At 40.8% G+C, this 26,208-nt stretch overlaps 5 protein-coding genes across 5 annotated transcripts; 4 read left to right on the forward strand and 1 right to left on the reverse strand.

Moving 5' to 3' along the window:
• Positions 1-405: 405 nt before the first annotated feature.
• On the reverse strand, positions 406-2,313 carry NUU61_001276 (uncharacterized protein; the record flags this gene model as incomplete). Its single annotated transcript, XM_056651858.1, has 1 exon — positions 406-2,313. One exon carries the CDS (start codon positions 2,311-2,313, stop codon positions 406-408), a length of 1,908 nt encoding a protein of 635 aa, XP_056516708.1.
• Positions 2,314-2,738: 425 nt separating this feature from the next.
• NUU61_001277 (isoflavone reductase family protein) lies at positions 2,739-3,674 on the forward strand (the record flags this gene model as incomplete). Its single annotated transcript, XM_056651859.1, has 1 exon — positions 2,739-3,674. One exon carries the CDS (start codon positions 2,739-2,741, stop codon positions 3,672-3,674), a length of 936 nt encoding a protein of 311 aa, XP_056516709.1.
• A 10,286-nt stretch (positions 3,675-13,960) lies between these two features.
• NUU61_001278 (DUF3435 domain-containing protein) lies at positions 13,961-17,927 on the forward strand (the record flags this gene model as incomplete). The annotated part of the gene is made up of 6 exons (XM_056651860.1): positions 13,961-14,283; positions 14,336-14,597; positions 14,660-14,982; positions 15,099-15,475; positions 15,538-16,530; positions 16,867-17,927. The coding sequence occupies 6 exons, from the start codon at positions 13,961-13,963 to the stop codon at positions 17,925-17,927; spliced, it is 3,339 nt and encodes a 1,112-aa protein (XP_056516710.1).
• A 3,901-nt stretch (positions 17,928-21,828) lies between these two features.
• On the forward strand, positions 21,829-22,635 carry NUU61_001279 (uncharacterized protein; the record flags this gene model as incomplete). The annotated part of the gene is made up of 1 exon (XM_056651861.1): positions 21,829-22,635. One exon carries the CDS (start codon positions 21,829-21,831, stop codon positions 22,633-22,635), a length of 807 nt encoding a protein of 268 aa, XP_056516711.1.
• Positions 22,636-25,495: 2,860 nt separating this feature from the next.
• NUU61_001280 (uncharacterized protein) lies at positions 25,496-25,876 on the forward strand (the record flags this gene model as incomplete). The annotated part of the gene is made up of 1 exon (XM_056651862.1): positions 25,496-25,876. The coding sequence occupies one exon, from the start codon at positions 25,496-25,498 to the stop codon at positions 25,874-25,876; it is 381 nt and encodes a 126-aa protein (XP_056516712.1).
• Between the last annotated feature and the right edge of the window lie 332 nt (positions 25,877-26,208).

The following is a 26,208-nucleotide window of genomic DNA, read 5'->3' on the forward strand; positions in this document are numbered from 1 at the left end:
TTAGAACTAAGGGTACAGTTGAGTACTGTTATTGGCCTTTATTCTTAGCTAAACGCATAAATCCCGCACGAGACCCCTGTCCTCCTGGTATATTTTTTGAAAATATGTTAGGAGGACAGGGGTCTCGTGCAGGATCCCAGCTTGTAGAGCCCTATGAATACTGCGGAGATGAGTCATCCCCTAGTACAAGTAACCCGCCTATTCTGCGTCCTCCATCTTTCCAGCCTGCCTGGGTCGTTCAAAATGTCCCACTTTGAAGTAATTCTGAGAGCGACTGATGTCCTAACCACCTTATCTGGTATAGATATTCAAAAGTTGCTTCCGTACCAAAGCAAACTTAAGGATGCTTTATAAGTGCCCCAGAGAAGTGTCGAAGCAGCTTCTCGTCACATTCGCCTGGAAAAGCTAGAACGTGTAGCATTTCTCGAATGCTCCCGATATCAAGACATCCAAAGCTGCCTTTATATCCCCCGAAATACCCACGGCGAGATCATCTTCTTCCAACTCCCATGGCACACAGCCCGAAGCCTCCATCCCAACACGAATCAGCCGAAACCGTCGACTCTCCGACTCAGCAACCAAATCTTCATTCGGCCATCGCAGCACAGCAGGGGTATTCAATCCAACACCCAACTCCAGAATAACCACCGAGCCAGAACTAGCATGTCCATCCTTTCCACCCTCACTCTCCAAACCCTCCCAAAACAGCTCCCACTTCCTCTCCCCCTCCCGAAACGGCGTCTCATCAAAGTACAGACCCCCCCTAACACAAAGCGTCATGTCCCCCCCACAAAACTCACACTTCGGCACCAACTCCTCATCCAGAAGCACCTGACTCACCGGGTGCACAACCTCCACCGCGCGCTCAACCAACGGCGCCGACTCAACAACCGCACCAGGCCTACACTTAGTCACACACTGCAAGTACCGATACCCGCCCTGCGGCGTCGACAACCTCTCCGGATCAAAACCATTCTTCACAAAGAATCCATCCGCATTACTCGTGCGCACGAACCATCGCTCCCCCTCGAAGCGGGACACCAGCGCGCGGAGCATGCGATACACTTCGCACTGCGTCTCAGGCCACCGCGCCACCATGTCGAGGTGCGTAAGGAAGTAGCCCCATTTCTGGGCGGGGCTGTCCCAGTCATTGTAGCCGAAGACGTCGTAGAGGGTGCGGAGATTTTTGGACAAGAAGGCGGGGAAGTGGGTTGCGAAGAGGGAGTGGGACGTATAGTCCAGCCCTGTTGCGGCGGAGAGGCCTGCGCCGGCGGAGATGATGAGGGTGTGCGCTTGGCGGAGCCAGGTACGGGCTTTGAGGAGGGAGGGAGAGAGGGTGGATGGTTGATGCAGTGCTTTTTGGGTATAGGTATAATCCGAGTCCATGATCTCGATGTCTATCTCAGAAGAGCTGTGCAACTTGGACAAGATATCTTGATACAAACCCCAATCCTTGTCTAGAAAGGTATCGAAGATGATATCCGTTATATTTGTCCGGGGATGTCTCGCGCACCAGTCTACTACGGCATTCACAGCAATCTTTGATGCCATATCCGACGGAAACGCAAACAGGCCAGTCGAGATACAGCAAAAGGCAACAACCTTCCTGCCATCATCGAGCGGGGGTAACTCCTCCGCGGCATCAAGACAAGCCTGGTAGCACGACGCGAGCTGCGCCTGCTGGTGCGCCTGCGGCTTGACGTTCTGATACAGCTGCGGGCCGACGGTGTGCAAGATGTACTCGGCCGGCAGGAGGAAGCCAGGCGTGATTTTGACAGAACCGACGGGCTCGGAGTACCCCTGCACCTGGATAAGATCGTGACAAGCCTGCCGGAGTCGTGGTCCTGCGACGGAGTGGATCACGTTATCGATGCAGCGATGCTTGGGGCGAAAACAGCCCTCGAGTTGGGAGTTTGCTGCGTTGACGATGGCGGTTATATCGGTTAATGTGGTGATGTCGCCCTTCCAGCAAGATATTCTGATAGAGTTGACGGTTGAGCTTTTGCTTTGGATGGTGATGCGGGGGGTGATTTGTTTGGTTGATGTGAGGAGATTGTGGCTATTCCGGTAGGTGAGGACTGCTTCGATGTCTTCTAGAATGTCGGCGGGGAATTCTGGGAGTGCTGGTCGTTGGCAGAGTAGTCGACGGAGGATTTCGAGTTGGGACCACGTATCTTCGTTGAAGATCCAGTCTGGACTGCTGTGTTGGTGATGGGTGCATTGGCATTCTGGATGTGTTGCTGGTTGATTCTGGTGCTGAAGGAGGTATCGAAGGACTCTTTCGAGTCGGGAGGAACAGGGGATTTCAGCCATTGACGTAGCCCTGGTAAATTAGGATGCAGATCTCCGTCAGGTTTCAAATTAGTTCACTTGATGGGATGATATTAGGTAGGCCTGCTTCGATCTACATATTATATACTCTTGCCGTAGCCAATGCATGCAAATCCCTAAAAGAATGCAAACACCCACTAAGCTCCACATTATATGCAATGATTGGTTAAGCAGAGTGTTTGGGTATTTTGCAATGAGGACAAACTTGCATTCGAGCCAATCAAAATGTCTAATATAGTCAAAAGTGGGCTACTTGCAGCGGACTGATTCCGGGCTGTTTAATAATCAGATCGACCATTGGTCCAGTTATCTATTGATAATCAATTCAAGGAAGACTTGGTTACTTATATCGCGGAAAGTCCCTTCGGCATCCTGTACAAAATAAAGAATTAAAAAAAAAGACCTCCATGTCTGGACCAGTTGTGGCTATTGCCGGCGCTACCGGCCACCTCGGACGCTACGTCGCATCTGCTTTTCTCTCCCCTCGTTTTAACAACCAATTCTCTGATGTCATCATCCTCTCCCGCAATGAATCTTCTCCAGACTCATTAAAAACCAGCGGGAAGTACACCGCACGAAAGTACGACGAGAACAACCTCGTCGAAGCCCTCAGCGGAGTCCAGATTCTCGTAAACACCGTCGGCCCCTCGGGTCATTCATTCAAGGAGAAGCTGCTCCAGGCCCTCCCACACACCGGCGTCCAAGTCTACTTCCCCTCTGAATTCGGCGTGGACCACTATGTCCACGACTTCCTGCATCTCGAATGGGACACAAAGAAAAAGCATTATGCTCTTGCGCAGAAATTGATTCCCGACACGAAGATCTGTCGCGTGTTTTGCGGGCTCTTCATCGAGGATAGTATCGGGCCGTGGTTCGGCTTTGATACTAAGAACGGGCGATACGAGAGCGTTGGGTCAGCTCGATCGCCCATCTCGTTTACCGCGCTTGAAGACGTGGGGAGGGTGGTTGCGTCGCTGGCTACGCTGGCTAGGGATGAGATACCCGATACCGTGCATGTTGGTGGTGATACGTGCAGTTTCCTGGAGATCGCCGAGATTATGAGAGATGGCGGGGCTGGGCAGATTGATGTTTCTGAAACTCCCCTTGAGGAATATAAAGAGGAGGTCACGGCCAAGGCGTCGTGGGATCCAGCGCCGTATCTACGGTTTTTGATGGGGGAGAATAAGATGAGCCATAGTGCTGGGGCTCTTGGCAATGACAATACGCTCGTGAATCCCAATGGAGACTTATGGACGTGGAAGAGTTTGACAGACCTGGCCCGGGAGACTAATGGCAAGCCTTGGGGGGAATTTCCTTGGCCTCCAGCGTCATTGAGGATATGAGGTTTGGTATATGTATGAATTTTATTTTATATATTTTTATTTTTGGATGTACCTAAAAAAAACCTTTGCAACTCTCTCTCCTATATCGACGCCTCGCCTTTTTCACCATTGTAAGTATCTCGAAGACGGGTTCTGCATAAGCACTTCAACAATCGTGTGATGAATGCCTGCGAATCACCTGATTTAGCATGTGAGCTTTGCATTAAAAGGGAAAAGGACATGAGTGAGAAGAGTCGAACCGCTAGGCAATATCAGCGAATTACCCAATCGAACTACCAAGAGTTCCTCAATATGATTGGTTTTTGGCTTGATCAGGGTATTTGCCTGATTCATTTCATTCAGCAAAGAGGTAAGTCGATATTCTATTCTATATATAGTATATATAGTATATATATACTATATATATCTATTCTCTATTTTGATATATATATATTATATACTAATCTATTCTATTTTTATATAGCATTCGCCTTTGGATTTCGTCCAAATTGCCCCGATTCCGATTCCGACTGGCGCACCCACTCGACTATCCGATAGAGCGAATATACCACTTACCAAGAACGAACCAATTTTATCAGAAAATGGCTTGATTTTAGGGATGATAGTTGTTGTTTTACCTGTTTTCTCCCTACCAAGGTATATCAGCTAAATAAGGTCAATAATCGTTACCTGGCCCAGGGCCTATTAGTTGCCTTTTTTCGCCTTATCTAGGAGGAGCAAGGCCTATTCGCTAGCGAGGTTAGTAAGGTATAGTAGGATCTAGGGATCCCCGACGATACAAGTCCTGCCCGAATGGCCAATCACCTCTTAAAATAGAAGTGGGGTATTATTGATACCGAGGTAACCCTAGGGGCTTAGGTATTTTGGGAGTTTCATCGGAAGGTTTATTCTATTACTAGCAAGGGTCTACCGGCAGAGAGTCGGGTCTAGTATAGATTAGTTTTCTACCTTTTTTTAATTTTTATTGCTATTTTTATTGCTATTTTTATATAGTAGATTAGTAATATAGTAGATTAATAATACCGTAGATTAATATAAATATAAATAGGTTTTAATAGAAGATATTGATTCTCTAGACCGAGAGGATGATTTTGATATAGGGATAAGGTCTTGAGGGTCTATATTGGTAGAGATATGAACCCTTCTTCCTTGATATCATGATATACCCGGGGCTATACCGGGAGCGTATACCGGGAGAGAGGCGTTCCGGGGGTTAAATAGGGTAGTATGATAGATTACCGGCGTTGATTTAGGGGCGGTATACCGGTAGCTATACCGGGAGCGAGATATACTAGGCGTCGCTTTTTTTTTATTAGGGGGTAAAGTTAATAGATTAGTAATAGAAGGTATATGATCACTATATATTTAGGATGCCTAAGGCCTATATATACTAAATATAGAGTAAAATTGTGTTACGAACCTCGTCCCAACTAGGCGTTAGTGCGGCACGGACGGAAGAAGCAACGCCAATCGGCCCTACAGGAAGAAGGAACTAAGCCACGAAGGGTCACGTGATATAGTATATAGGACGGTATATAGAGGGGACTATAGATATACTATATACTATATATTAGAACTAGTACTATAGTATATAACTAATAGATATATAAAGATACTCGTTTACTATAATATATCTAGTCTTTATAATTAATCGTATTATTATTATTTAAGTACTAGTTTATAGTTCAACTATAAAGCTAAAAACCTTAACGATCTTAGGAGCTTATTTAGTAATCTCTAATCCCTAAGTAACTAACTTAATTAGCGCCGTAACTATTATATTTTATAAGTACCCTAGAGACCTAAATCTATCTAAAGCCCCGCGTAGCGTTAGTATAGTTACGGATTATATTTTAGGCTTATAGTATTCTAAGAGAAGTATTATCTTTAAAGACCTTATTTATTATAACTATTTAGCGGTTTGTAATATATTAATTACTCTATTAGTTAAAACTATAAAATAATAAATTATTATATCTTTATATAGTAATAACTATAAAGGTAAGGTAATTAAACCTATACCTCCGAAAACCTAGATATATTAATTTAACCTAGAATCAGAAGATAAAGACAAAAAGAGAATTAAGGAATTAGAAAGATAAATTAGTACCTTTATTAGCTAATTTACTATATTCGAATAAAAATATAATAACAAAATTAAGAACCTTCACAATTTAGTCTAGTAAACTAATATCTAACTCTAAGCTCTATTACTAATAGTACTATAGCTATCTAAAATAGAAAACTTTAATAGAACTCGCTCTAAATTATAAGGATTCCTTACGTAAATAAATATATATCTTAATATTAATAGATATTAATTAATTATTAAAACGAGTAAAGTTATCTTTATATTAACCTATCTATAAGAATAAATATAGGATTAGCTCGAACTATATATCCGAGAATACTATAAAAAAAATAGCTTAGAATAGTTAAATATTATATAAAATATCTTCAGCGGTTATAATAATTTTAAAAACTATTTTAAGAAAATATTCGGCGATATCGATATAAAGAAAATAGCTAAATAAAAACTTAGATAACTCCGATAGATAAGATCCGCGTTAGCCTATATAGCTAAATTTATATAATAAATAGCGATATTTAGATAAGATAATTACGCTTTAATCCTATATTAAGGATAAGATTATAAGATATAGAGACTTTAATACTATAGATATATTTATCGATTTCGCGGTTTATATTAATAACTAATTCTATAATAAATAAATATAGAAATAAGAGATAGAGGGATAAAGATAAAGTAATAGCTACCTATCTTATTAATAAATCTAATCTTAATAAATATAATAACCACGCTCTAATAATCTATATAGTCTATAACTAATAGAACTCGATATAGTAAGGCTTCTAGAGAAGGAGTAATATTAATATAAAAAAAATAATCTATATTTTAACTACAGAAAACTAGGATACTAATTAAAAGAATATAAAAAATATAACGATAAGCTATATTAGATATAAATAATAAATAAAAGGCTTAATAAAGGAGTATATAATATTATTAATACTATAAAAGCCGAGAAACAAATCTAATAGCTCCCTGTAATAAAAAAGTAAAAATAGATAAGACCGATAATTATAGATAGTAGTAAACTACTAATATTATAGTTAGAAATAGAGTAATTCCTAAAAATTAATTAGAAATATATTAAGAGTTAAGAATAGATCTAATATAGCCTTTAGAATATTATTAACTCCTAGAATAAATAGAGTGACTCCTAAAAATAGAATATAGGGAATCTAAGGATACTAATTAAAACCTTAGGAATACTAGAGATTTAAGAAACTTTATCTAAGCTCTAAATAGTAAAAATAATAATTTATCTAGAAATATTTATAAAATCCCCTAAAAATAATAAAGATTTACTAAAACCTAATAGAGTTTAGAAGCTACTCTATAAATAGACTATATTTATATCTAAGTAAATTTACAAAACCTTAAATAATAAGATAAAAGATCTCTAAGATAAACTAGTTTAAAAAGAGCAATTCTAGAATAAATCTATATATCTATATAAATATCTATAATATTCTTATTAAGACTATATATAATATCTATATAGTTCTAGGATATTACGATTATAATTATATAATCTATCGATAAAGAAAATTAAATTATAAGATTAAACTATAATTATTATATTAAGAAAACCTACTATAATAAAAACCTAAATTCGTAGATATCTAATAAAGAAACAAGAAACTAAAGAATCTATAATAGTTTATAGCTATTTAATAAGAAGCCTATATAAAAGTTATAGTTAATATTATATATAAGGATATATAAGTAATAATTAATTTAAAGGCTTTAGGAAATTTTATAAACCTATAATATTATTAATAAAAAAATATTTAGAGAAATAAAAAAAATATCTTATCTATTATTAGCCTTAATAAAAAAAGGCTAAGACTAAGAATTATTTATAAAATAGGTCGACTCTCTATAATCTTAGGAAACTACTTTAAAATTATTAGCTTTAATATTATTAATCTTAGAGAATATAACGTTATATTAGGAATCCTATAGCTATAATAATATAATCTAGCGATTAACTAGATAAAAAAATAATTATCTTTAATAGATATAGATATTAATAAATAAATAAGATATAGACCGGACTTATATAATAGCAGTAAAAGAGACCTAGCCTTAAAGAGGTAGATAGCCTTTAAGACTCTTATAAAATAAGACTTACGAGAAGTATTTAGCCTAGAGATAAGGTATAATATAAGATAATAGATATTAATATTATTATAATAATCGAATAATAACTAGATATAACTAATAACGAATTAGAAGACTATATTATAATTAAATATAAATTAAGATCCCTCTATACTATCGCGGTAAAAGAAGAAATACTAATACCTAATAAATACTAAGAGTACTAGAATATATTTATATTACTAATAGAAAGAATATTATCTATATATAATTTATTTAATCACGAAATTAATATTTAAGAAAGAAAAGAACCTAAATTTATACCGATCTATTAGCTCTCGTAGAAAGAATCTAAGATACTAAAAAAGGATAGATTACTTTAATTTTATATAGATTATTAATAACTAAATTTAATTACTATTAAAGATTAATATCTATTATTATTAATTAGTAAGATCTAGGATTAGATCTAAAACGCTAATTACTTCACGAAATACGATATTATAAACGCCTATAATTATCTACGGATTAAAGAAGACTATAAATAGAAAATAGTATTCCGAATTAAATTCGGATATTTTAAGTATATTATTATATCTTTTAAACTTATTAATATATTAATATTATTCTAGCGTTTTATCTTTAGTATATTAGAAGAATACCTTAATACTTTCGTAATAGCTTATTTAGATAATATTTTAGTATTCTCTAAAATAAAGACTAAATATATAGAGTATAATAGAAAAATACTATAAAAACTTAGAGAAGCTAAAATTATATTAAAACTAAAAAAATATAAATTCTATATCTAAGAAATAACGTTCCTAGAATATACTATTAATCTACGTGGATTAGAGATAAAGAAAGAAAAGATTAAGGCTATTATCGATTAGCTTATACTATAAGATACTAAAGATATCTAAAGCTTCCTTAGATTATATAATTACTATTAAAAGCTTATACTATAATATTTAAAATATATAGCTAGACTCTACTAATTTACTAAAAAAGAAGAAATATTTAATTAAGATAATATAGTAAAAGAAATATTCTAGAAACTCAAAAACCTATATACTAAGGATAGGATTATAAAAGTCTTTAACTACGAATAACTATATATTTTAGAAACTAACGTATTAGATTATATATTAGAAGTATAGCTACTCTAACCTAATAAAGAAAATATACTATAACTAGTTACGTTTTAATCTAAGAAAATAATTCTAGTAGAGCTTAACTATAATATTTATAATAAGGAACTACTAGCTATTATATTAGTATTTTAAGTCTAAAAAGTATATCTAGAAAGAGCGAAATATATTATAATACTTAGAATAGACTATTATAATCTAATATTTTTTATAATAATAAAGAAACTTATTTAACGATAAATTAGATAGGCTAAAACTCTTTTATAGTATAATTTTAGGATTATATATTATAAAAAAACTAAAAATATAATCGCCGATGTATTTAGCCGATAACTAGATTACGAGTTAGGAATTAAAGAAACAGAACCTACTATCTTAATAATTAACGAATAAAGAGAAATTATATATAATCGATAGATACTCTCCGCGATAAACGAACTAGAAAATAATAATTAGCTTAAATAGATTTATAGAGCCACTATCGAAGACGAATCTATATAGAAAATCCTAGTTACTAATTAATATAGTACTATAAACAATAAAAGACTCGTCCTTATTTATAGACTAATCTATATTCTATAACTACTATTAAAAGAAATTATTCTAAAATATCATAACTTACCTATATATAGATATCTAGGAATCGAGAAAACCATAGAATAGATCTCTTATAACTATTACTTTCTAAATATATACCGAAAAATAAAGAACTATATTAAAAACTATAATATATATTAACGAGATAAAATACTAAAATAATTTCTTTAAAAAGAAATATAAGTTCTAAGTATACTAATATAATTATAGGAATAGATAACTATAGACTTTATCACAAAACTACCTAAATCAGAAGAATATAATATAATTATAGTTATAGTCGATTAATTTATAAAATATATATATTAATTATAATAATAGAGAATATCGACGCGAATCGTATAGCGAATATATTATTTCGTTATATTTTTACTAACCACGGAATACTAGATAAAATTACTTTAGACTAAGATAAATTATTTATATCTAATATATAGCAATTATTCGCGGATTAAATAGATATTAAATATAGACTCTTTATTATATATTATCTATAAACGAATAGATAGACCGAATAAATTAACTAAATATTAGAATAATACCTAAGATACTATATAAACTATTAATAGGATAATTAGGTAGGATTACTACTAATTATATAATTTATATATAATAACGTAATATATATAACCACGAAAGAAACACTATTCTTCGTAAACTATAAATATAATCCTAAGTTAATCGGAGAACCACGGAATAAATATAATATAGTAGAATTAACGCGATTATTAGCTACCGGAGTTAAATAACTTTATATATAAATAGTTTAAGATATTAAATTCCTAAACCTATATATAAGAATATACTACAATCAACGCTATCGGGATAGCCCTAACTTAAAAAAGGAGAAAAAGATCTACCTCTTACGATAAAATATTAGAACTAAACGACTAAGCGATAAACTTAACTATAAGAAACTAGGGCTATTTACGATTAAAGAAAAGATAGGACTAGTTAACTACTATCTAAGACTACTAGAAAATATAAAAAGAACTTATCTAATATTTTATATCTTATTAATTAAACCTATACTAAAAAACGCTAAACTTACTATTAATATAGAGATTAAAGAAGAAACTAAAGACGAATATAAAGTTAAGATAATTATAGATAACCGCTAATACGATAGTTAATAATAATTTCTTATAAAATAAAAAGGGTATCTTATCTTAGAAAATATATAGAAACCTATTATATATTTAAAGAGCTACTATTAGATAGTTAAATAGTGCTATCTTACGGCGAAGAAAATGCTCTAATAGCGATAATAAAAGAAGCGCCGATACTAGTATCGCCCTAAAAAGATAAAGGCGCTTAATTAAAAGAAGCTATTATCTTTATTAAATTAGCGTCGTTTAACGTAGCTACGAGTTACTAGATTTCCTACTATTTAGCTAGCCGATCGAAATTATATAATTTAGTAATAGAAAGAGGATCCTCGGAGTTAAAAAGATCTAATACTAATTAATTATGATCTAATATCTAACTACTATAATCCTTAAGAAATTTTTAATACTTTTAAAGGTAAAAAATCTTCGCTAATATCTTATTTATTTACTATAAATATTAAAGAAATTATTTTTAAGTAATTTTAAGGTTGGCTATAATCTTTTACTCGTTACGTTATATATTATCCTACTCTTTATCGTTATAAAACTACTTTTTATATTTATAACTATAAAATATATAAGCCGAATATTTTTTACTTCGAGCTAATAAACTTATAATATATACCTTTCCGCGAAGAAAACAGAAATTATAAAAGGAATTAATAAGATAACCAGTCCTCTTAATCCTAATAGATGAATATTAGTTATTAACGTATTTATCACGTTTCGGAGATATAGTAAAAAGATATTATATACTAGGAAAGAAGAGGAAATACTAAAAGAAAAAAGGGGAAATAGCCTTTTTATATTCTTAGAGATAAAAACCTAAGAAGAGGGGATAATATTACGAACCTCGTTATAACTAAACGTTAATACGGTATAGACAGAAGAAGTAACGCTAATCAGCCCTATAAAAAGAAGGAACTAAGCTATAAAGGGTTATATAATATAGTATATAGGATAGTATATAAAAAGGACTATAGATATACTATATATTATATACTAGAACCAGTACTATAGTATACGACTAACGGATATATAAGAATACTTATTTATTATAATATATCTAGTCTTTATAATTAATCGTATTATTATTATTTAAGTATTAATTTATAGTTCGACTATAAAGCTAAAAACCTTAACGATCTTAGGAGCTTACTTAGTGATCTCTGATCCCTAAATAACTAACTTAATCGGCGCCCTAACTATTATACCTTATATATATCCTAGAGACCCGAGTCTACCTAAGGCCCCGCGCGGCGTTAGTACAGTTACGGATCATACTTGAGGCTCGTAGTATTCTAAGAGAAATATCACCTTTAAGGACCTTACTTACCGTAACCAGTTAGCGGTTTGTAATAAATCGGAGATATTCTAATCTACTTAATTTTCGATAGATTTCTAATAGTATATCTATTTTGCTAGAATATTTTTCTAGTATTTTATATGGATTCTCTGTAAAGAATATACTTGGCAGGGTATAAAAACTATCGATTAAGTAAAGAAACAAGGGGAAGGAGTAGGAGAAATAGTATATCTTTATTATTGTTAATACTAAATCTTATCTTGCTAGCTAGATACGAGAGTATTAATTTATTATATAATATCTTCATATCTCTATATATTATCGATAATATAAATAACTAGGTTTCTGTTGTGTATTGTGATTATTCTACTATAGAGTAGATTAAGTAGCGAGTTCTAACTTCCTTTAAGATCATGTGATATTACCTGATTTACCCCTTCCGTTAATTAGGAATAATCTTATATCTTACTATCTTAGTAGACCCTTTATAATTATCCCCTCTCTTAAGGTTAGATAGCCTTAACTAACGCGTTTATCTTATTATTATAATATAGATATATTAACGCGATATCTTTTTATAGGGTTTTTGTTTACCTTACTTAGACATGGATAGACCCGTCCTATGGGTCAAAGATCTTGACCTATAACCCAAACCCACGACCTATAGGTTGGGTTAATAAAATCCTGACCCGCCTATAGGTTAACCCGCAGGTTAACGGGTTAGCCTATTTTTGACCTATTTTAGTATAAATTTCTTAATTAGGATAGATAATTTACTTACCTTTTTTAAGAATATACTATTATTAAATACTGTTTTTGTTCTAATATAATTTATAATTATAATTCTTTATAAAAAGAATATTATATAGTAATAATATATTTAGAATATATAATATATTAATTTATTAATTTAATATTTTAAGGTAAGAATTATATTTTATAATAGATAGATATAGGCGAAAGAAGATATTAGTTAACCCTTTCTTATACTAAACCTAAAAATATATATTATAATCTATAGTAGTACTACTATTTTTTATATAAATAAAATATATATATTAGAAACAATAAAATAGATATAAATCTAATATCTAATATTTCTTTATTAGTATATAAATATATTATAGTCTTAATTATATAAAAGAATTATTTTAAATATTTTTTCTAGATTTATATAAAATAATAATATTAGTTAGTTAGGTTAAAATTTTTTAGGGATAAAAAAAAATCTTAGGGTATTACTTTTACTTAATTATTTAGATTAACGGGTTAGCCTATAGATTAACCTATTAACCTATTTCTTATTATCTAATAAACTTCGTATATATTAGTAGAGCCTATTCTAATTAGTTATAAAATTTAATACTAGGATAGTACTAAATTCTATTTATTAATAAAAAATAAGTATTAGACCTATATATTCCTCTAAATCTACTACTAAACAGTTTGGGCTTACCACATGGCTGCCATTTTCGGCGTCACTCGACGCCTTTTCTGGCCGTCATTTGGTAACACGTGATCTCGATATACCGACACGTCCCATCCACCTAACCAACACGCACCAGTCAGCTCCACCCGCACGGATCCCGCAGACCGTTTCAGTTGCCTTCACGAGTCTCCCTCCACTCTTGACGCTCCGCATGGGCGCCAAAAATGGCCTCCCTGCACCCTGTTGAGCGGACCTGGCCTGCAGCCATGTCACGTTGGTGCCAACCCGCCCACTGTGGCTCCCTACTTCTGCTCCTTTATATCCTTTGTTCTTCCGCCTTTGCTACTCCCTCGATCGCGAGTGTACCTCCTCACGAACTAGCCGTTCACTCGTCCCTTAGTGCACATCCGCCTGTTTGGCTGTATTTCAGTGCCGTGGCATCATTCTTGCACGCTTTCTCTGCACGTCTGCCTTGGTCTCTTGGTCCCCCCTGGTCCTAGAAATGAAGCGTACTCGGTCCCGACGGAATCGAAATCCCGGAAGCAATCGGGGCGAGGAAGATCTCTCCACCACCAACACCGACTTGGACGAGCAGAGCGACGCTACTTACGAAACGGACTTGACAGAGCCGGACGATATCTCACGAAAACGTCTCCGATCGGACGAGAACCTTGACCTGGAGTCAGAGATATCCTATGCCGCTGGAGAGCTCTACGAGGACCCACTGGATGAAGGCGGAGTTGATCTCTCTGAGATCCCCGAGGATTTCGACAAAGCACCACTCACTATTGAACGACGAGAGCGGATTGAGAGTCGGTGGAAAAGGTGAGTGAATCATTGAGATCTATTTCTTTTCAATCTCCTAATATAGCTATAGGTACTGTGCCAGCCAAGTGCGGAACAGGCCCAACGTGCCAAAATGGCGCAAGGCCGAGGAGGCGCTACGCCAGGCGTCGAACAATGATATGTATCGGTTCCTACGCTGGTGTCTCCTGCTTGAGCGAAGTGAGGACGGTCGACATTATCCAGGCATCAACAAAGCTAGTACACTTGAGACCGACTGGAAAAACCTTCGCTTGTACTACCAGAAGCTCACCAAGATTATAATCAACGATGGAGATGGCTCAGAGATACGAAGGGTCAGGACACCTCGAATATATCCTAGTTCAGCTTGATGACCTTGACTTAACGTTGTATATAGGGTATGAAGTATTTGGTACAAGAGTTTGGTTTGGACACGCAGCCTGCAAAAAAGACGCCGGTTTATATCGAGGATATCGGCCCATTTAATGAAACGATTTTATCGACGCAGGAGAAAAAGTTTCATCTGGGCTTCCAACGCATCCAAGTGTGTCTGTTCAACTCCCTCGGTATCTTTACGGTGCACCGGCGAAACGCCTTGTTGAGTCTGCAGTTCAAGGATCTGCAGATCTCCCTCCAGAAGGATCCTCGTGGAGGCCCGCCGGTTCCCATGATCGAACTTACCGCCGAAGGGACGAAGAAATTCCTCGGTCTGACGAAATTGTACGGCAAGCGCAATCCCTGTCCCTCCCTCTCAATGCCCCGAACATCTCCTGGTGTAGATTCCTCCCGAGGACCCACAATTTCCGACCAGGGCCATGCAGCTAACCGATCAACAGAACTACTTTTGCACTTCCCGAGATCATTTATGGGCCCTCTCTGGTGATATGCCCGCACACATTGCTTTTTGGCATCCTGTTTCACGCACGGGCGTTCCGGAATCAGGGGCTGACCTCGAAAGCTCAGCTGCGGAAACTCTTTATCAGCAAAGGCTGCGAACAGCTTCTGGTCCCTTTGGACCCTAAAAAGGCTGATTGGTATATCTTTTGCAAAACGGAGTTGGTCAAGGGCGTTCCAACCATTCAGCGGACTACGCAGATGTCCAAGTCTACCATGTCCGCCTTGCTGGTCACATTCGGGGAGATTCGCGGATGGAAAGGGGCATTTCACGCCCACCAGTTCCGGTATGGAAGTGGTAAAGTGCTCAACGAGAGTGGTGAGTTATTCCATGGATACTGTAAATTTTATCTTTTAGCTTGTGGCTAATGTTGTCCGCAGGGTGGGTGAGCAAGGAGCAACATATGTTGATCATGAAGCACGCCAGCCCCCGCACCTTTCTGAACCACTATCATCCTCTGCAGCTCGACACCGACATGATCCGGGTTATCTGTGGCCTCGACCCAGATGTGGAACTGATGCGAGCTGTCACACGGCAAAGCCGTTGGCGAGACACGCGACGTCCACGCTACTTGACTGATCAACAACGGGCACAAGTTGAAGATCATCCCGAGATGGAAGAGGCCCGGCGCAACCTACGCAAGATCCGCACGCAATACGAGGAGACCCAACAACCCGGCTTGCTTCTCCGACTCCAGCAACGGGAGAAGGAGGTGAGAAACACGCGAAAAAGGCTGCAACGGAGCTTACGGCATCAGATTCGAGAGAAATTTGATGAAGAGCAAGCCTTTTTGGATATTGAGGCGCAACTTTCAGGTGCCGCGGCCAAGGAAGAGAAAGAAGACAACCCGTCCTTAGAGGATACTATGCACCCCCTTCAGTTGCATCTTGTGCAGAGCCTTCTTTCCTACCCAGTTTCTAATTCCTTAGAAGACGAGTGGCATCGGCGTGATGCAGGTACTGCAGCTGTTGTGCAGTACTGTGATGTCCTTGAAGGAGGTCCGTTGAGGGGCCGGCCTAAGCAGAAAGCTCTTGAATCTGCTTCACTAGCTGGACCGATAGCTCAGCCGAAGGCTTTACAGCAGATCCAAAGTGATATCGACTCATGCAAGGTACCTGCGCCTGTACGTGGCAAGCCGTTACGTGCTACCAGGGAATACCTCGAAACCGCTAAGCAGCCAGAGGCCTGCTTTCAATGCTTCGCGAGTGAAGGGCTTCCGGACAAGGTTCGCTTTCAGATGTTTCATGATCCCGGCTGTGTTACGCGCCATTTTGATGCTATTCATCTGAAGGAAAAGCCACTTAAGTGCAACTGGTGTGAAGTGACGTTGTTACATCGAATGGCGTTCCAGCGCCATGCTTTTGATGTGCATCGTGTGCGGAGTCGCTGGCGTTGCCCGAATCCGGTACAGGAACTCCAAAGAACAAGCGAGTCATGATCCACTTTACGACAGTTATGCAGGGGGAGGGGGCTTATTCTCTGGATAGATGTGCGCATGCGCTGCTACGTTGCTTTTCAACTATTACTAGCTAGGCCATCAATGGGTATATGCGCGATACATGTCTTTATGGGGGGATGCGGGGTTGATAGCTTCTATCTTTGATTACTCGCTTTCGGTACTTGCGTTTATAAAAATTTCAAGGTCAATTCCACTATGTTTGACTGCAAATGTAAAAATCTTCATTGAGACTCCTATGTCCACAATTCAGCTAGTCATCATACTCGGGCTGGTCTTCTCGACTTGCCTATCACGGTTAAAGTCACATGTGGCCAGCGGGACTGGAAAGGCCAACAAGACCAGGGAGGCCAGCAGGACCAGGGAGGCCAGCAGGACCAGGGAGGCCAGCAGGACCAGGGAGGCCAGCAGGACCAGGGAGGCCAGCAGGACCTCGGAAGCCGGCAGGACCAGGGAGGCCAGCAGGACCAGGGAGGCCAGCAGGACCAGGGAGGCCAGCAGGACCTCGGAAGCCGGCAGGACCAGAGAGGCCAGCAGGACCAGAGAGTCCGGCAGGACCAGGGAGGCCAGCAGGACCAGGGAGGCCAACAGGACCAGGGAGGCCAGCAGGACCAGAGAGGCCAGCAGGACCAGGGAGGCCAGCAGGACCTCGGAAGCCGGCAGGACCAGAGAGGCCAGCAGGACCAGGGAGGCCAGCAGGACCAGGGAGGCCAGCAGGACCTCGGAAGCCGGCAGGACCAGGGAGGCCAGCAGGACCAGGGAGGCCAGCAGGACCAGGGAGGCCAGCAGGACCTCGGAAGCCGGCAGGACCAGAGAGGCCAGCAGGACCAGAGAGGCCGGCAGGACCAGGGAGGCCAGCAGGACCAGAGAGTCCGGCAGGACCAGGGAGGCCAGCAGGACCAGGGAGGCCAACAGGACCAGGGAGGCCAGCAGGACCAGGGAGGCCAGCAGGACCTCGGAAGCCGGCAGGACCAGAGAGGCCAGCAGGACCAGAGAGTCCGGCAGGACCAGGGAGGCCAGCAGGACCAGGGAGGCCAACAGGACCAGGGAGGCCAGCAGGACCAGAGAGGCCAGCAGGACCAGGGAGGCCAGCAGGACCTCGGAAGCCGGCAGGACCAGAGAGGCCAGCAGGACCAGGGAGGCCAGCAGGACCTCGGAAGCCGGCAGGACCAGAGAGGCCAGCAGGACCAGAGAGTCCGGCAGGACCAGGGAGGCCGGCAGGACCAGGGAGGCCAGCAGGACCAGAGAGGCCGGCAGGACCAGGGAGACCAGTCGACTTGTTCCAAAAAGTGTCGCAGATTTGCTACCACTTGATTCACACCTGAAACGGATTGTCGATCGCAGCTTGGGCGATCAAACGCTGCGTATCGAGCTAGAACACTAGTTCCCCAATAAGACACTACTTGCGCAATAAGACTTACTGATTGTTTTTATCACCAAAGGCGGCTACAAAACCAGCACCTTTGGTTAGCATGCAAGTGTTCTAGCCGAGTGCCTGTCCATAGGGCTCCCATGTGTCCTATGCGATCAATTCCGGAAATTATTTTCATGATCCCGGTATAGTGTGATGACTCGCTGGATTTCTTATTAGAGGGAACGGCATACAAGATCAGTGCTCGAATCTGTCATTTTATCGGCTGCTATGTTGGAAAGTTCACTTCTGTAAGACTATCTGTTGAAGTCCCTTTTCTTTCTTCTTATCCTCCTACCTGGCCGAGTAGAAATTTTTGCAACTTTACACCATTCACGTAGCCACATCAACTGAAACATTGCGTTTAACGCCTCGGTGGGAGCCGCTGGCCGACGCACGGTTCGCGATGGGACCCACACGTGAACAGAAGTCATTGGGGTCAGAATACTTGGGGCCAAAATATCCCACCCCATCTTGACACTACTTTTTGTTACTGTTCAGATCTTTCTCAACGGCAATAACCCGAGGAGACTCTCATCAATTGTTCTCTAGCCGTAAATTCCACGGTATCTGTCAGTATAATACCGCATTTGACAAGTAGAAACAACAGTGTGCCGGCTTTTCCTTGATATGAGTTATTTTAAATCATTCGTTGGTTAAATCAAAAGCTAGCGAGATTTTGAAACAAGCACCCTGTCGCTTCGGTAGGGAAGTGGTGACCATCACTCATGCTCAACATTCCAATCACCCAGCAATATTAAGTCTCTGTCCACTGCCTTTTCGACGCTATGGCTGCCGAATATTGTAGCCTGTCTCGGGATACCTACTATATTTCACAATAGCTATCGATGTACTCAAGAAAGGCCACGGTTTCCGGGTGCGAAAGCAATAAATGAAAACTCGTCTTATGAAATTCGCAGCCTGACGATCCCATGTAAAAGTGATCCCTTAGGCCTATCAGAATTGTGGCATTTCTTACGACCTAGGTGGTCTGGCGATCTAGGTGATCCGACGACCGAGTGTGTCGTGGGAACCTTGGGTCTACGGAAAACCGTGACCTTTCTTGGGAAACAAATATTCCCATGGTCTAGATTATCCGACGATAAGGTATGTGTGTCATGGGATGCTTAGGGTCCTCGGCAAACTATGGCCTTTCCCAGGGAACAAGTGTTCCCAAGATTAAGTGTGTCGTGGGAATGCTTAGGGTACTAGGAAAACCGTGGCATGGCGTGGGATAGATTGTATCGTACGTCATATATTGGCGCAAGAAGGATAGTTGCATAGGATAGTCTAGATTAGGTCTGGTCCATACTGTGTTCTTGCGCTCACATTAGGCCTACGATACATTCTGTCCCACGCCATGCCACGGTTTTTTCTAATTACTTACTAATCCAGGCTGTCCTGCGCTAACTACTATCCTTCTTGCGCCAATATAGGACGTGCGATACAATCTATCCCACGCCATGCCACGGTTTTCTAGTTCTTTATTAACACAGGCTGTCCTACGCAACTCTTCTTCCTACGCTCACATTAGGCCTACGATACACTCTGTCCCACGCCATGCCATGGTTTTCCTAATTCCTCAGAAAAATATTGCCTTTCTTAGGAAACAAGCGCTCCCACGATCTAAATGATTCGACGATCAGTTGTGTCATTGGATGCTTACTATCGTGGAATCTTTAAGGTACCCCGGAAAATCATGGCCTTCACAAGGAAATAAGCATTCGGACGATGAATTGTCGTGGAATCCTTGGTACAGTAGCTCTCTTTAAGACTACAGGGCATCGTTATTTGAGGGTATGAAAATCCATAGCAGTTGATGGCTTGCAAACCGCTGGCTAATAGTCGGCAGCACTTATTGGTTCTGTCAAAATCGAACAACTTGATTAGTTCGTCTTTGACGATATAGATGTTCTCGGTCCTCGGGTCCTGAGTGTAGCCGAGCGAGGTAGTATAGGTTGGCAAAGCAACATCAAGAATATAGATGAAGTTACAGCATCAAGGCCAAAAGAAGCCCCGGGTAACTTAATAATAGGCTTAGATAATGGAGATAATAGGCCTTAAATTGCTCCTACCGACCTCAGAATATCACCAGGACTGGCCACGAAAGCAAGAAACTGACATGACTGATATGATCTCGTTCCTCTGCTTCTTGATATAGGTTTCGGCAATAGTTCTGGTGAATATTGTAGATCTCTCAGTTCTATCCATTTTCCATGAATGACATAGTGCTCAACTGCGAGCTATTCTTAATCCCCTCGAAATGTCTCGAGGTCTCGTTCTGTTTTCTGGATTGGGGTTGGATAATAAGAGCCCTAGAGAGATCAATATTTTTTTAATCCGAATAATCAGTTAGGAGACAAACCAAATGCGAGCCCAGGAAAGTCCAGAACCCCGAAGCATCCGCAGAGAAGATATGTACTTGGCCCGTTTCTCGGATTCGTATGCCCAAACAGACATCTGCGTCGCACATCTTGCTGTATTCGCATGACTTTTTCATCAGACTTGATTTGCGTCGATCTCTTTTCTGGAGAATGGATTTCTTGTTTAAATTGGATCGATTTGATCCGTTAGAGGTTGTGACCGCCATGTCTAAGAAAGAGAGACTTAAATTATCGACAATAAATATTGGTTGGTGAAGTGCGGACAAGATAGAGAATGAAAAGTATTCTCTAGTCGTAGACGTGACAATAAATAACTCTCAACGGGTCAAGTCAAAAGGCACAAATGGGTAAAGGAGCAATGCGTCTCTGGACTAGTGTGGGGCAATGGACTTGGCACCGTAATAGCGTAGCCAATGGCGATCGACTGTTGATGCGCTCCTGAAACAGTACTTTGTCGGTATTGCCACAGCAATTGGGCTTAGGCGAATCCCTGATTGTGGTGGCAGAAGGTGAGTCGAGGGTGAGAAGGTGAGAAAATAAACTCTGCTAGACTTCCTAGGTCGCTCGAGGATCCAGGGACACTGCCGGTTGTTGCAGATCTTCGTAGGCGCTGTAACTAATAGGCAGACACATTGATTCACTCCCAATCTTCCACTGTACAGTTTTGCAGAAAATTCCCAAATTGTCACCGAAGTCTAATATCACTGTATACATACTGTTGAGCAGAACCGTTTGAATTCATTCAACATACCCTTATATGTAATATGCTACAACCGTACATTCCGATCAGAGATTGGATTATTGGGGCATACAAATCTGTATAACATATCACTACTGTCGCACGGGAATTTAGCGTTTCTTATAATAAGTTCGCGTATAAAGACTCGCTATAGTACTAGCAACAAAACATTAGAAAACTGAAAACTTGACTATCTATGGAGCGACAAATATTTTAATAGGAGAGATAGTGTCATGGAATAGAAGTCCTTATGATCAGCTTTGAAGTAAGCAGACCTTTCACCCTTAGCCCCCATGGCCCCCGGTGTACCCCCGGCCCCCACTCCATCCAAAATCTAATAATAATGATACTGTCATGGACCCCTACATACGCCTGATTCTCTCCCTCTCTTAACACAGCCTCCTGTCTGCGCCTTTTTTTCGTTGACCATGAGGAAATTCTTCCATTGAAAGCGAGCAAGGGGAAAACACAATGAGGCTCAGCTTGAGTTTCAGGGAATTTCTGTTCTCTCTCCTTGCTATTGCGCTTCTTAACAGCCTTGTGCAAGCGCATGCGATTAGCAAGAAGGGCTCGGTGACTATTGACGGTACGTATATCGGCACAGAAAGCATTATCCCAACGAGAGCTGACAATAGAACTCATTAGCCAAATCAGACACGCCAGAACCCGATCCAGCCGATAATGGAGATAATGGAGACGCCCACCCCCTCAAACGATTCAGTCAGCGAGCCTCCAACAACACTCGAGAAGAGGGGCTTCAGTGAACCTGCTCCAGGGGATTCCTTTCACTGGTTTCGCGATAAACTCCGAGACGCCACACTACTCCCTCTTTCCCTTGAAGACAGTTCGCCCTCGACAGCAAAGCTGTGGCCAGTCCCCCGCTCGAAACACAATTTTGGCGTCGTGAATCTGTCCGGCTGCACCGTTGTCATCATCACATCTCGATATGCTCTCTATATGGGGCACTTCTGGGAAAGACCCTCGTTCGAAGAAAAAACCGGCCAGGTGGATCGAAGAGGAAAGCCGATTTATGCTTTCAACGAGCGTCGGTTCAACAGAGAGGTCCTTGATGTCCTTGCCCACGGGGTCAACATGGAGGGAGAGGAACGTACCCCCGGAATCCGAAACCGCTACTTTACAAGGAGTGATGCAGATACTCGCGTGGCGATATACACCGCCCCTGCGGACGAGGGCCATGGTTTGCAATTTCCAGACCAGATCGATAAAATCAAGGATGAAATCTACCACCTACTTCCAGGCCTGTCTCATGGAATTACAACCAGGACATATAAACGCGCAGGCATGGATCGCCAGATCAGTCTTTTGGATAACCATGTCGACAATATCGCGTTCACCGAGGGCAAGATTTTGGTTCGATTTGACCCAGACTATTACGGGCCTGCTCCCTGCTATGATGTTATACCCGCGTTTCAAATCATCAAGGGTGAGAAAATTCGGAAACCGGCCACGGTCTTGATTGCCTCCTAAGGTCGACTCTTGTTTAATTACCGGAATTTGTGGAGTGCCTAATTTGTGTATATAGATTCCCTTGATGGGATACGAGATTTGTTATGAAAGGCTCTTCACAACTATTAATAACATACCCTAGTATCTTGATCTAATATTTCTGTATATATGGATATAATGTTAATCTACGTAGTAGCCAGACAAGGGCTAAGATAAAGTTATCATCGAATGGTCTATACTTGTTCTGCGCCCTAGTATATGCCTAAAGTTAGGCAGTATCCCACTGCTTCCGTCTATATCTCAGATTCACTGTGTATAGCAGAAGACTGCTTCAGTTCTCTAACCCAGTTCAAAGACAGCTCTCCCTCCCTCCCTCATTGTTTATTTTCGCGATGAGGTATACGAAGTGAGATGCCTTGTGCTCTTATAAAAGCACCGCCTAAATTGGAAAGCTTTCGGAAAAGAATATCTGGTACGTATAGGGGGCAGATATACATATTCAGGAGGTTATGACCATGATCACCAGCATTATTCTTATTCCTTCACAAAGTCGTCACAGTGGGCCATGACACCGCCTCACCAGGTGGAGATGCAGATCGCAGACCGAGGATTTTGATCTCGGCGACCGCAACACTATTACGACCCCTGCACACCAACTCACAAATGGGCCGCCGAGAGCCAATGGATCTCTGATCACTGACACTGGGCGAAAGATCGAAGCACGTGACCGCCAGAATCGCTCAAATGAAGGAATCCCACTACCTAGGCTATTCTATGTATAGGATTTCCTCTGACACACCGCCACCGCTCACGTGACTACGATAGACCATGGGGCGATGCCAAGCTACGGTCTATTTGTGGACTACAAGATGGACTACTTTTGGACTACGGCAGGTAGACCACAAATAGTCCCGGAAATATACCAACCATGGAGGACTGGATATATAAGGACACTCCTTTACACATGTATTTAGTTCTTCGTGATCAATTCGCATATTGTTACTTGGATACCACCTTGTTGTTATTCACAGTTCACCTTCGTGACAACCATCCTACGAGTAGGGGAGCTCCCACGGTACTGACCTACTCGGCGCGCACTCTGGCACGTCTTGCAAGATACTCAACAAGACCCGAGCCCGTGTAAGGCTTAGCATAGCATCGGTACGGTTGCGAGATACTCTTGGGATCGAAATCTGTGCCGACGAAATCGAAACCAGCGACCTCAGCATATATAGTTGTTGTACCTTCTAACAACTAAGGTAATCACCCCACCTGGCACAAACTCATAGTGACGCAGAGGCACTGCGTAACAAACACTACAACTATAGGCTGGTGCTAGAGTGTCCCGCTGTGGAGATGGCACTTTTCTTTCTTTCTTTCTTCTCCGTTAGGATCGTAAAATAGTGGAATCCCTATCCGTGAGTGGAGAGTGTCCACACTAGCCACAACCAGATTTTATGATGTCTGTCAAATCCTGTGAAGTGGCACATCCCATAAACATCCCAAAAACAAGGAAACACAAGAAAATAAAGAGTGGATCTTCCCAGCTTAGATGATTTGTGGTAACCTAGAAAACATGATCGATCGTGGATTAAGTCTGACCTCAGGACAGCGATCATGCGATCTCGGGACGCGATCTCGGGAGCAGATATACATACACGCGAGATCAGCACCGTGGCATTTCCCCTCCTCTTTTCTGATCTATCATCTTGGGAGTTCCCCCTCGCTAAGATTGAGTTCACCGCATGACGATTCTCGCGATTACTTGTGTCTCGCCACAGGCTTGGAGGAGATGCATCTACTTCCGCCAATCTGGCATGGACTAGCGCAGCTGTTCAGAAAAAAATAGCTACACTACCCCAAATGGGATCATTGGGCATTTCTAACCTGCAAGTTGCGTTTGCGAAGGCAAGTCACGGCACCGAAGGTGTAAGGGGTGCAAATGAAACCAGCTCAGCATATTGGTGACTAATTATAGAGCCTGCAAGCGCTCGGAGCTTTGGTCAAAACACGAGTCTTTGTCCCAGCATGTAAGCGTCGATCGAAGGGGTCCATTGGCTGGCTGGTGCTTTTCATGGCCAATTGCAGTCAGTATGTAGCCGCCAGTTCCCTGTCCGATGATGCGTTCATGCTCACTTACATATTTGTCATTGCGAAACCGCGTGCTACAGGCCACGTCGGCAGGAAACCAACGTTGGAAGCTCTCAAGTCAAGAAATATTTTCAGCTGAGTGGATCTTTGCTGAGATAGACTATTGGCCGCTGTAATTTGGTACTTGCCCCTGTTCTCTTCTGTCCTGAGCACGCCACGCCCTGAGCATGCCAGGATGACAGGGTTCCCCGCTTACTCGGTATTTGGCCCGCCCCATGTCGAGCCATATTGATGACGGAAATCAACCAGCCGTTTCTCAGATAAGTACAGACACTCCTTCCAATTCGCATTGTTCCATTCTCTCCCAACCCAAGCTAGTTGCCCAGCGCAAGTTTCATCGAAAGCATACTGATCATCCTCGCCTGTTTTGGGCTTCATATCTCCACGTCACGAGAAGGTATCTCATGTTATGCTCAATATCACCCAAGCACCATTTCTGTCCTATCCTCATCGACGTATATAAAGACGCATAGGGGCTTGAGTCACCTGCAGCAATCGCCAACACCAATGATAAAACAGTGAGATCTGCCGATATAATGGTGGTTGCAGTAGAGAGTGCCGTTTTGGATGCCCTCTCTTTCAATGCAATCAAGGCCTTCGAAGAACAGGATAAGGAGGTGGAAAAGGAGACCTTGATAGCGATCGCGGACATTTTGTCAGGCACGGCATGCATATGAAGCTATAAGCGGGGCTTCTCCATCGCCACGGCCCACTCCAAGACGGAACTGTAATGTTCCAGGCATTCGAGTACGATGCCAGCGGCAATGCAACTCAGATCGACGCAACTTTCGCTTCTGAGCTTGCCAAGTTTCTCAAAGCCCACAGTTTAGGGAAACGGATCTCAATCATCGCGAACCCTGCAGATAGAGAAGATTTCATTGAGTTCACGCATCCTAGTGGACGCGGCACCATCAGTGTCCCTCTTCGCCTCATCTCCGATCAAGAGATTGAGGCGAGTGAACCTGTCATCACTGGATGGAGCTTTGCTGTCAATGAACATGGGGTTGTTGAAAAGGTGACCACTACTGGGAATGCTTACCCTGCGGGCAAAAGTTCCTTGAGGACAGAATCCCATATGCCGACAATTCCCTTGTGTGGGGTAGTCTCCTAGGGCTATTATCGCTTGTGCTGAGTGGACTCATAAGGTGAGTTTTGCTTGGGGAACCGCCTCCCCGAGGTGAAAATCCCCTGAGGGATTTTCTCCTTGGAATAATCAATGTCTCGGGCTGTCATTACCTGGTGGGATATTATTCCTGTGGTTGAGATGCCTTGAGTAGCTAAATTTCATTTCTATCTATCTGCCTGAGGGAGTGTTCTTGTGATTTAGATTATTGATCGGGACTATGGAAAGACTAAAATCTCTAGCCTGCCTAGTCCTACTGGACAATTTAAGAAGGTGAATTTTTGTACTAGGTTAATTTTGTGTTGGGCAGAAATTAAGCG

Source organism: Penicillium alfredii (genome assembly GCF_028826965.1).
Source record: "Penicillium alfredii strain IBT 34128 chromosome Unknown utg000001l_segment0_segment0, whole genome shotgun sequence".
NCBI lineage: Eukaryota > Fungi > Ascomycota > Eurotiomycetes > Eurotiales > Aspergillaceae > Penicillium > Penicillium alfredii.